At 37.9% G+C, this 12,524-nt stretch overlaps 1 protein-coding gene across 2 annotated transcripts; it reads right to left on the bottom strand.

Moving 5' to 3' along the window:
• Positions 1–3,106: 3,106 nt before the first annotated feature.
• On the bottom strand, positions 3,107–11,057 carry angptl5 (angiopoietin-like 5). Of its 2 annotated transcripts, none has more exons than XM_042431393.1 (8): positions 11,005–11,057; positions 7,281–7,452; positions 7,094–7,197; positions 6,915–7,025; positions 5,165–5,268; positions 4,961–5,081; positions 3,639–3,824; positions 3,107–3,519 (listed from the first exon to the last, which is right to left on the bottom strand). In XM_042431393.1, the coding sequence occupies exons 2-8, from the start codon at positions 7,340–7,342 to the stop codon at positions 3,200–3,202; spliced, it is 1,008 nt and encodes a 335-aa protein (XP_042287327.1). In that variant the 5' UTR covers positions 7,343–7,452; positions 11,005–11,057; the 3' UTR covers positions 3,107–3,199. The 2 variants fall into 2 exon arrangements, with proteins under 2 accessions (XP_042287327.1, XP_042287326.1); XM_042431392.1 differs by lacking the exon at positions 11,005–11,057 and adding an exon at positions 9,444–10,835 and having other exon boundaries at positions 6,915–7,008.
• Between the last annotated feature and the right edge of the window lie 1,467 nt (positions 11,058–12,524).

Here is a 12,524-nt window from a genome sequence, read left to right as displayed (position 1 = left end):
ACAATTTGGTTAAAATTGAACATACTGAGTTAGTGATAACACCTGAACACAATATGTAACAACAAGTTAGCTTGAAGTAATGGATATATGGTTAAAATCATTAGCTAAAAGCAAAGGATAAACTGTTTTTAAAAATAGCCAAAAGTAATGGATAAATAGTTGAGATCGTAGTAATGGATATAAACAGTTGAAACAGATAGCTAAAAGTAGACTAGCTATCTTTTAGCTACTCTTGCTCAAAGTATAGATAGTTAAAATTAATGGATAAAAGGTTGAAAGGTTCAGCTTCTGCAACTCTAAGTGCAAACTTAAATATACCTAAACATGGTTCAATCACATGCAAAATTATTATATAATTTATAATTATATAATTAATAACATCAAACAGTTAAAATTGATTAAAATGAACACAATTGGAACATGATGGGTGTAGTCGGGCAGGAGAAATAGGTTCCCACCCGCATGGCATTTTTTTGTAACCTGTTTTTTAGGACCCTAATGGTGTCTAGTTAAGAATTTTTCATGTTGCCAAGTCAACTAATGGCCCATGGGGTTCATTTGGCGGCCATCTTGAATTGACATCCACACCAGTGGCAAAAGACACAGATTTTCATAACTCCTGAACCAGACGACATACAAAGAAAAATTAACCCACTTTTTCATATAATTTTGACATCAGGAATCAAATGGAAAGGTCAGTGACATGGTACAACCCCTCTTTGTTAGTGAAAAACAGGCAAATAACACATTTTAGGCTCATAACAATATAACTTGCTGAGAATAGCCACTGGTTCCAACGGTGAGAGCATTTATCAAGTATCTTATCTTGTTTCAGGGGCCTCGCTAGGCCTTTTTTAGGGGGGCTTTATGTCAGTAATATATGCCATATCTAATAGGCACATTTTTGGATTGACAAAAACCCAAGTATCACCCCCTAGTTGCACCTTTCTGGTTAATGGACCAAATATGGTGTCACCCATGTCCCTTCTTGGACACTCCCCTTGCCTCTGTTAATCTTGGACAACTATTGGCCTGAAACCACATGACCATATATCCAACCCATCTTTGTAGATGCCCCATTTGCTGATATGTGTCTGGATGTATATGATTGGCTTGATTAGATCCGTGCCTTATACAAACTATGAAGAGACAGATCTATTGTGTTGATTTTACACCTGTTGCTACTCTAAAAATTCATGACAAACAGACATTTTGGGGCCATTTAAAAAAAAAAAAAAATCCTCCTCCCAGCTCCCCCTAGTTAAGGCTTAGCCCCCCTAACCTTTAATCTCTAGTGACACCCCTGTCTTGTTTTGAGATAATTTTGCATGATTCTGTAAAATAGTGGTTTAATGATGTTGGATGCCCTTACATAAAAGCCACATGTTGTGCAATTGTTTTGGTAGGATTGCAGATGTTGGTGGATTGAAAGCCACACATGCGGAGCACAGCTTGCTATCCGTGAATTTGGTATGAAACAGTTTGATTATTCCTGTTTTGCTGTTTTGTATTTTTGTTTGTCAAATGTATAAAGTAAAATGAATGTTGCTTTTTTGTGAACTGAAAAGACTCCTAAATTTGATATATTAGTGCTGATATGTTACATGGCAATGTAACAAGTACAGAACAAGTAATTCTTCTGTTTATAGAGGTGCCACTGCCGCATCTATTACTGTATTTATGCTGTACTATTACTGTAGTTGTGCCATATTTGTATTTGTATAAGTACTGAGTTTTGTTTTGTTATTTATTTATTTTTGTTAAATGTTTCTATGAGCCAATGATCTATTTCACCAAAGTTCTTGAGGATACTTGAATACATTTACAATATCACCTTTCTCGTTTTTCTGTTCTTTCCTTTTAGGCAATGGAGGGAAGTGAGTGAAGGCATTTGCAATCAAGATGTGAAAGAGCAGCTGATTGACATGTACATGGATTTTAAGAGGTTTATCTCAGAGTCGGTTACTAAAAACGTCTCACAGGCGATCTCAGTCAAAGGCAGATGGACTTCTAGTTTGCTCGTAAAGATGTTCCAGCCCTCATCCAAGAGTCGTCAGACAGTCCTTGTGTTTTTGTTTCTTTGTCCAGAATCTTTATGAGTTGCCCCAAAGTGCCTCTTTGGGACCAAGCATTAAAGGATAGATTCACAATTTATTGAACTCTGTGCTAAACCAACAATGAAGTGCCCATATGAACACTGAAAGAGGTTTTCTTTGCTGTAATCATTCCTCTTGTTCATACTGGCAATTAAAAGATCCCCTTAAAATGCACTTTTAATGTAAGTGATGCCAAAATCTACAGTGTGTCCACACAGTCATTTTGTGCAAAAATGCAGTTGAAAGATATCTACTTGATTTAACTCATTTGGACGGCTGAAGCTTCATATTACCTTCAGATAAACTTTTAAATACATTTTTGCACAGGAGGCTTGTGGATTTTGGTCCCCATCACTTACACTGAAAGTACATCATGAAGGGATCTAACAATGGTCAGTATGAATCTGAGGAATGATTATGGCAAGAAAAAACTATTTCAATATTCATTTAAGCACCTTTTTTTTATGAAAGACTTGAATAATTGTGAACCCTTCTTACAGTTGTATTTTATCTCTTCTTATATACATAGGTTTTTTTTAATCAGTTCTTCCAACAGAATGACAATAAAAAGAAGAAGAAAATGACTCGGTCCAAACAGTCTCTTTCTACCCGTACCCCCTCCCCCTCCATCCCTCCTCCCCATTCCCCATTTCCCCCTTCTCTCCTTTCCTTCCTCACAAACTTTTAAATAAACATTATAACTTGACTTCAATCAGTCATATTGTGGACTTTGCTCTGTTTCTCTCTCTGTTTCTGTGCTGTATGAATACTCGAACAGTGATGGCACAACTGGTTTTAATAAAACAAGCACTCAGGGAATAACTAACAAGATTAAACCACAAAACAGTTTCCACAACAGTTAACTGAACAGTCTACTTATTTCATATCATCTACATAATCAACAGGTTTACTTGGTTTAAAGTCGTCTGGAGAGATTGTCTGCTGTGTGGTTTGTCTCTGAACAGATGATTTGTCATAATGACATGAAACAATCAAAATGAGACTTAAAGAACATTTCTTTCCTTTTTTATTAAAACTTTTGTCGGTACAAAGATGCAAAGCAACTTATACAGTACAACTTCTCCTCTACATCATTCTCACTATCAATTATTGGTCGCAATCCTCCTGATCTTCATCGTGACAGATTTGATGGTGTGAGCAACACCGTTCTGTCTCCAGGTGTCCCACAGGATGTGTGTCCTCTGCCCTGGGCTCTGCTCTACATCTTCTGGAGAGCCGTTGAGGTTTGCCAGACCGCACTGGTTGAACCACCATCCTGTGTTGTTGTACTGAGTGCTGCAGCTCTCCACCGTGCGGTTGCCGATGGAGCAGAATGGATTGCAGCCATCGTTGTCTACGTCTGAGGCGCTGAACGGAGCCGTGTCCTGGTTCTGGTCCTGGTTGTATCCTCGAAATGCATCACCTGCACACACATGCATACAACCACGCAGACTTACACAAGTTGCATTTATCAAGATATTAAGTCTGCACGTTTGTCTCTATGGGTGAACTTTTTGTAAGTATTAATTTCGTCAATCATACCTGCACTGCCTGCGTATCTGCCCAGGTGTATACTGAAGAACTGTGTTTCACTGTCCAGGTGGAAATCATCATATGATGCATAAGAGGTGATGTCATCATGGGAGACTAGAGCAATGTGAAGTTGGAACCGAGTATCTTTCTGGTTTACCATATGAAATACCTTCTTCAGGCCCAACCAGTGTTCTCCTACACACACACACACACACACACACACACACACACTGTATAAACATGGTTTTTGACATTATCTAATCACTGGCAAGTGCAAAATATGACCCCGAATATCTGTAGAGTTGTAAGAAATAGTTTGACATTTTGAGAATTACACTTCTTAGCTTTCTTACCACTGTAATATCTGTCCAGTAAATATAAATCTACAGTTTCATCAGCTTAGCTTAGTTTAGTTTAGTTTAGTTCAGCACGAAGAATGGAAACAGGGCAAACAGCTAGTCCAGTTCTGTCTGAAGAAGACTAGACTGTAAGTAAGTCTGAACCCAGCACAACAAAAAAAAAACCCAAAAAACACAGAACATCCCATAAACCACAACCAGTCATTTTCATATTTCAGTTTTTGTGTGGATTAAAAGAATGAGATACAATGTGTTAATTAGGAGGATTTGCCTTTGTACAGAGCCAGGCTACGGCTAAGCATATTTCACATTTTTATTTTTATTAACCTGTAACAACATTGGGGATATTGGCAACAAAATGAGCTAAAAGATGAATTATATATCATCAAGAACATGAATACTGCTTTTTATGCATTTTTCTCATGACTGTTGTGTGAATGAATAATACAAGTAACACTTTGCCCAAACTGCCTAAGTTTTTAGACATAAAAGATAAAGTTCTTCTGCTATGTCATAAACTCAAGGGCAAGATATATTTCCTCATATTTTGTGTTTAAATGACGTGTTTGCTCAATAAGCATCACAAGTTTTTCTTGATAGCCTTGTTAGCACTCTTGAGCTGTTTGTTTTATTTAGCATTCCCAAATGCAGTAGATCCACTGACCTTTTTCACAACAGACATATTGTCTTGTCATAGCAGAAAATGCACAGGTGGAACTAATAATATTAACAAGGGCTCTAGTTCAGTAGTTATGACCATGCAACTCAGCAGTTAATCATGTTATTAGTTACACCTGTGTTTGACAAGTCAAGCAGTTTGCGAACCACTGATGTCAGGAATTCAATCTTTGTAACTTGAAACTTCTTTAGTTAAACTTCCTTCTTTTTTAATGATATACGACAATACTGAAAAGATTGATCAAAGCAAATACTGACATGCTGCTGTCACTGTCTTGAGTAATTTCATACAACCTGCAAGGTTTCCAAAGCCGTCAACGTAATCAACCCAAGGTCGTTTGAAGTCTGTTAGTCCATCTGTCCTCCGTTGTATCACCGTCCATCCACCTCCCATATAATCCATCTCACAGAATACCTGCAGGACATGTTGTGTTTGGAGTTGTTGATCCATGAGTGAGTGACAGACTGTGAATGAGTGAGTAAATCATGTAAATCTACCTCAAATGAAGTGTCAGTATTCTCTGGGTGGACGATGTAAATGCCACTGGGGATCTTGGGAACAACTGACACGAGGCTGTCCTTGATGTCGCTGCAGTCTTGTCCTAATTGAACCAAACAAGCTCTCTTTTGTCAGCAGGAATAAAATTAACATTCATCAAAGCAGCTACTGTTTAGTCATTACTGATGATAATTATTCTGCTTGTCTAAATTCCAATAATTTATTTCTATGCTTAAGCAGAGTTTGCTAATTATCTCCAGAAGTATTTCACTGGCAGAAAAAGACAAAAGAGTTTGGTGTTTGTACCTAATATACCTGTGATAGACTCAGAAAAGACCCAAACTCCTCAATAAATCATGAGAAATCATGCACATGCTTTTTTAAAGGTGCAGTGTGTAGGATTTAGTGGCGTTCCCCCTCCAAGCGTGTAGGAGAACCTTCGGTGGCCACGAAACTCGGAAAAAATGCTAAAGGCCCTCTCTAGAGCCAGTGTTTGGTTTGTCTGTTCTGGGCTACTATAGAAACATGGCGGTGCAACATGGCAGGCTCTGTGGAAGAACCCTAACCCTATGTAGATGTAAAGGGCTCATTCTAAGGTAAATAAAAACACAACGATTCTTTCTTTCAGGTGATTATAAACTAATTAAAACATGCTTATGAATATTTCTGCCAAGTTCGTTCTGCTAGATGCCACTAAATTCTACACACTGCACCTTTAATTACATAGATTTGTCAATGGATTATAAGCATTCAATTTGTGGTATACTCATTGGAGATATTTTGTGGCACATTTTACATGATTGTCTAGTGAAAACATACAGTATATCTCCACATTTGGTCATTTTAAAGATTTCAGGTCCTTTCTGTACAGTGGCCTTGAGGTGCCAAACTCGACAACATTTCAAAAAACACATTAATAAAATAGAAAACAACAACAAAAAGAAAAATACAACAACATTTCACAAAAAACAAAAACATTTTAGAACATTTTGTCAAATGTTGTGAAAAATGTGAGATGTCTTGTCCAATGTTGTGTTTTGCACCTCAGGGCCACCGTTTTAATAGGTTTGAAACTTTCTCAGACTTCTTTGACCAATAAAATCCTTTTAAAACACTGGGCTATCTCAAAAATGCTTTGTCATGTTCTCATCAAAAATTAACATCTTTGAGACACAAACGGGTGACTTGTGAGAGGCACTGCACCGATTTTATCCATTGAGATCAGTTTGCTAGTCATGAGTCTGCCTGTGAAGCTTTGACAAGTCTGAGAAAATGATCATAGCTTTGATTTGGAGTTTGTATGTGGAGATTGAAAGACATGGCTGTTCACCGAGCAGGGAGGATCTAAGAAGGCAACACTACTGAGTTGCGTAATGGTAACGGCAGTATCCAGTATTTTGGGATCTTCACATATATCTTCCAGGTTACTGCTACTTCGATTTTCATTCTTTTATTTCTGTCTCAAGGCAAATTAAGTCCCTTAATGGAAGTAAAATACAAAACTTCTCATAATGCAACTTGATAGCTTCTTTTGTTAAACCCTCCCCGCCTGGTAATCACTCATTTCTTTCAAAGTCCTGCCCCCAGTCTGTAGCACAGACTTAACCTGATGACATCATCAGGGTTTTTCTTCTCAGACTTCTTCCCCAGAGCCAAAGACGACATTATACAACAGTTTTCACAGGCTGAGTAGCTCTCATCATGAGTAGTAAATAGATCATTGTATGTGTGTGTTTTTGTGTGAGTTACCATGGGATTGCACAGGTTTGATGGAGAACATCTCAGTGTTGCTTCTCTGAACCTCGGAGCTGAGCGTCTGCACTTTGGTCATCAGCTCTGCTACCTGGAAATGTGACACCACTGTGCGTACAGCCAGCCAATCAGACGTTTAAGAAACTCAGTTATGAACTGTGTGACTATCACTGTACCTGAAAGCTGAGGACGTCCAGTGCTCTCTGCTGCTCGTCCATCACATCCCTGATTAACTTGCGGGTGCTGCGCCCAAATGCCAACAGAGACTGTTGTAACTGGCCTACAAACAAACACACACGCACACTGAACAACAGATATTGATAATAGAAGTGACAAAAACACCAGGAGAGAAAAAGCTTTTACCACAGACTGAATGTTTCTCGTCTCGTAGCAGCTTCACAGTGATGTCGCAGGGGATGGTGCATGTTTCACGACGTTTGCTCCCTCCAAGAGGTTTCTGGCCTTTGACAGGAGCCTCAGAGAAGTCCTCATTGGCTATCTCTGATTGGTTAAAGCCAGTGCTGATTCCTGTGGTCTGGCGACAAAGAGAGAACTACACTGAAAGTTTGAACTACAAACCAGTTTGCAGTTACAGCATGTGAAACTAGTCTTTGACGTCTGATTTCAGGCATTTTTTACAAAGTATGAAAACAGATTAATATAAGACTATTGCAATGCATTTCAGCTTAGTTACATTATATAAAAAGAAAGCAGGACGAGTCTGGATGATATTCAACAGAGTCCTGACCAGCATCAGTATCTGATTCTGACCTCTCCCAGGGATGGTTTAATGAAAAAAATAAATTTAATCTGGGGATAAACAAAGTTTTACGTCAGACCTCCCGGTCGTTCAATTTGCTACAGACACACACTGTGTGACTGCAATATCCTCTTTGACTCATGCCGAAGGCATTTATAAACAGTTGTGGAATGTACATTTAAAAATAAATTTACTCAAGTACTGTACTTAAGTACAGTTCTGAGGTACTTGTATTTACATGTTATGTTATTTTTACATATACATACTTATGTTTACTTCTATGCCACTACTTTTCAGAGGGAGATATGATATAGGTATTTTTACTCCACTACATTTAGTCATTTTGCTTATTTAGCAGATCACATATGAAGAGCTTCTCAAACTTGATGCATTGTTCAGTGACAAATCTCGTAATCAAGTCATTTTAGTCCTTAAAAAGGATCCTTAAAGTCCTCTTCCACTCAGAAAGTATTTTTTCTTCTTGTTACCTCACTTCAATGTTTGACCTTCACTGTGCAGAATGATGTATATGCAGAGTTTGACACTAGATGGCTGTTTTCACATTCAGCTGCTGAAGGGGGAAAGTTTTGTGCCCCCTTTAAATCTGAGTTTAAGGTGTTTACATCATTGTGACATCACAACTTGTTTGGAACCAATCGTGGCCCAGTATGCAATTTAAACAAGTGTGATGTGGAAACCTGATGCTTGCAGTGCACAAACACTGAGAACGGGCTTTTCAGTGAAGTAGGACGCATTATGTCCAGCAGTTAAACTAAGTGAAAAATATTTGCATATTAGGGGAAGAAGCAGATGCCATTTTAAGAATTTCTAATGAGGTAACTGAACTTTTTTGTGGAAAAACTATATCAGACACGAATTACTATTTAAAAGAGAGTATTTTTATATGTTTTAAAACACGTCTTGAAAGTGTTTTATTCATCAAAAGTTTTAAAAAAAATGTTGACACTTTATAATACAGCCAGTGATTTACTGTGTAAAATACTTTATTTACATGTATGTATAGTGTAAGAAAACAAGACTTTTAAAAAGTTCAATTCTAAACTACTTTGTCCATCTTTTAAGATACAAACATTCATTTCTAGAGCATTTTTGAAAGAAGTTGGCTTAAATCAAAAGGACGTTCAGATATTCTTACTGCATTGTAAAGGAAATTTTTTGACTCAATTATTGATAGAAATGTCTTGCAAAGATCGAGGTTTTTGCATCAAACAGCCCTTTATAAACTTTATAAAATAGTTGAAATCTGCTCCACCTCAACCAACAATACAATACAATGCTGCTCACATGTTAATGCATCAGTGATAATAATTCAGTAATATATTTAACACTATAAAGGGCGGCATTTGGCACCACAGTTTATTACTTTTACTAGGTAATGCAGGACTTTTACTTGTAATGGAATACTTTTACATTAAGGCATTTATACTTATTCTAGCTGTGATTCCCCACACACACCATGACTATTTTAATGTTAATATATCTAGTAAAATAAAATAAAAATCCACAACTCATGATCCAACCATGATATCTAACTTTCAGCCAGTAGATTTCACATGATTGCATCAGCATTCTTAGTTATTTACAGTAACTTGCAACAAAAATTAATTATGCAGCTGTTTTTTTTTTCTCCACATTACACATAAATAGCATAAATTCAGCATCTCCCTGACAACTAACCTACTCAAAATCAAAGTCTGAGTGTCAAGACAGATGTCTGGAAAGAGTTGAAAACATATTGTACATACTGTGGAGGAAAGCAGATGAGGTAAAATCATCAGGAGGACAGCTGTCGTCCACATCATGTCTGAGTCTAATTTTGCTCCTGTGATTATTTCCACGTGGAGCAAGGGGGCTGAACTCTATCCACTCCGTCACCAGCAGCCACTCCTGCATTTATACTTATTTTTCCACAAAGTCTGCTCTTTTCTCTTCACATCCCTTCTCCTTCACAAAGTCTTGTCTGCATCTGCTCCTTCCTCTCAGTTGTCAAACTACACCTTCTCCTTACTTTCTCTCACTCTGACTGCCTCCACCTCCATCAGTCACTCCCACTTTTTCCTGTAAATTCCCACCCATGACAACATTGCTTATAAAAAGAGAGTCAAACTAGTGAATGGGTTAACACAGAGGATTTGGTTATAAAAGTCTGGATATGTTTCTGACAAGTAGCTGAGTTTGCTGATTCCAGCTTTGTGGTAAAGCAGTGATTACCTTCCCCCTTATTGTGTCTATTACCAGGTATTGTTGTTTTACTGGTTATATCCTGCCACCAGCATGAGAAACAGATGTGTGAGGGAAACAGAACAGCTTGTTTTAATGTAGGAACACTTTCCCTATGCTTGTTTCTTTGCGTGGGAGCTGCAGCTGAAGGCAGGGTGTCTCTCCTTCTTCTGCTCATATCTCCCCCCTCCCCCGTTACACCCCTCCAATATCCTCTCTTCTCCCTCTCACTCTGACCACTGACTCATACATCTGAAAACAGCCTCCCAGAGGGTCAGACCAATTACTCCTGTTAACTGGGCAGTTTAACTGGTGAGGAAAGTGAAAAGTGATAGAGAGGAACAGCACATTCCAATCAGGGTCCAGCTGGAGCCGGCCGGCTGGCCTGTCGTTTCCTCGGAAAAGTTGATGCCAAAGAAAAGAAATTCGCTGTTGTTCCGAACCTGTGCGAGTTTACAGCCGTGGTCAGTGAGAGGAATGTGAAAAGCCTGGTGCCGCAGCCTCGGGGGCCCCACATCTGTCCTATGTTACATGCTCTCGTAAAGCAGTCTATGCATGTGAATGACACATTATATCTGCCAGCTTAGATAATGGGAACAAGACTGTGTGTGATATCCATTAATCAAAAGCTCCTCTTGTGTGATACATGAAAAATGTTTGATAGTTCTGCAATAAAGGTTGCTGCAACTTTTTAAAGGAACTTTTTGACTTTTTGGAAAATCCGTTTCTTCACTTTCTTGATCGTTGCCACTCTCATGTTTGTATGCTAACTTAGCTTAGCTTAGCATAACAAGTGGAGCAAAGAGAAGCTCATTAATCAATATGTTATATCTTATTTGTTGCACATCATAACATCCCGTAAAACCACAATTTGTAGTTTTTACATTTTGTTTTTTGTATGGCGTAAACAAATGAGACATTACGTGTTAACTGGTGAGCTTTAGAGGCAGTTTTTTTTTCTACCTTTGGACAGAGCCAGGCTAGCTGTTTCCCCTTGTTTCCAGGCTTTATGCTAAGCTAAGCTAACCGGCTGCTGGCTCTGTAGCTTCATACTTCACAGACGAACAGTAACGTGGTCTCATCTACCTCTCACCAAGAAAAAGCGAATAAGTATATTTTCCAAAAAAATCAAACTGTTCTTTTCATATCCAAAAATATACCAACAGCATTCATCTAACGACAACCATCATCATTTGGTGTTTCAGTTTATTCTCAAAGTTATTTTCCGTCTTATAGTTACATCACTCAGTGTGTTTGTGTTAATCTTGGCATAACAGTCCTTAGCTCCTAAATCAATACTAGATGATGAAATGATTTGTCTAAATAAATCTCCTTTCCAGCTGCTTTGTTCATGGTGTTAATAGGCACCTGATAGGTCGCCTACACATCGCTGGTGTGGTTATTCCCTCTAATTAGGTCACTGATGAAAAACACAGTGTGGAGATCATTTTGTTCAGAAAAACAACAGATGAAAAGAGTGAAGAGTTTCATCCTGCATTCCAGCACGTTCAAACAGCTGCTGAATTGTTTGTGTACTTTGTGAATTATTATGAGTAATTCTTGAAAAACAAAACATGTTAAAGGTGTGACAGTGCCATCTGCTGCCTCCTACTTTATATTACATTACATTTATGCTTATGTTGACCTGTTGCTGTCTATTGCTGTGCTGTATCTGAATTCTTCACACTAACACATGAAAAACTTTTAAGGGTCTTGCTTGAAAACTGTGTAAAAAAAAAAAAAGTATTATCATGTATGCCGCATATAATAAGACTTCAGAAACTGGTGGTTAAACATACTTTTCATGGATGACATACCTTAATAGTGACTTAATATTTTTAAATGCTTTATCGCCTGAAAACAATCCAAATGAGAAATATTTTATCTATAATATCATTAAAAAAATGTGCAGAAACAACTGATAGTTTCAGTACAAATATATGTATAAAACATGTCTTACAGTATAAGTTGTATAATAAGACAGTGCATACGTAACACTCCTCATACATTTATTTATATAGACTACATTCTGTTATAAAGGAGGAGCAATACCATCTCACACAGGTTTAACTTTTCAGAGACAGATGGTTTCAGAGTGGGCGGGACAGCTGAAACTCTCTGCTGCCCTTTTCTTCACCCTGAACTTGTGCAACTCCTTCATGGATACAGATAGGAAGTAGTCCCAACACTTTGTATCAGTCACACTCTGGTGAGTTTATTCAGCGTGGAAACATCAGAGGCAACTACAAAATTGCATTTCCTGCAGAAAATGCGTGTGCATGCTAAAAGCTGGACTGAATCTCAAAGCGTTGCTGAAAATGCAGAAATATTAAACAAATTGCCTGAAAACTTTGAAAGTTCAAATGCATTGCAGTGCACTGCTGAAAACCTAGAAGCTGAAAAATGTAAAACTGGCAGAATAGGAAGCTGATCTGCGTTACCTAAAAAGCTAAGAGTTGAAATACATTGCTAGAAAAGTTGAAAGCTAAACTGTAATACTCTAAAAGCTGGAAGTTGACATGAATTGCCTAAAAAGGCTGAATGAAGAAGTTATTTGTATTGAAATCAGACAGATGAACTGAATTGCTAAACACTTTGGAACAAAA

This window comes from Thunnus maccoyii, chromosome 13 (genome assembly GCF_910596095.1).
Source record: "Thunnus maccoyii chromosome 13, fThuMac1.1, whole genome shotgun sequence".
NCBI lineage: Eukaryota > Metazoa > Chordata > Actinopteri > Scombriformes > Scombridae > Thunnus > Thunnus maccoyii.
This window is presented reverse-complemented; position numbering and strand designations above follow the sequence as displayed.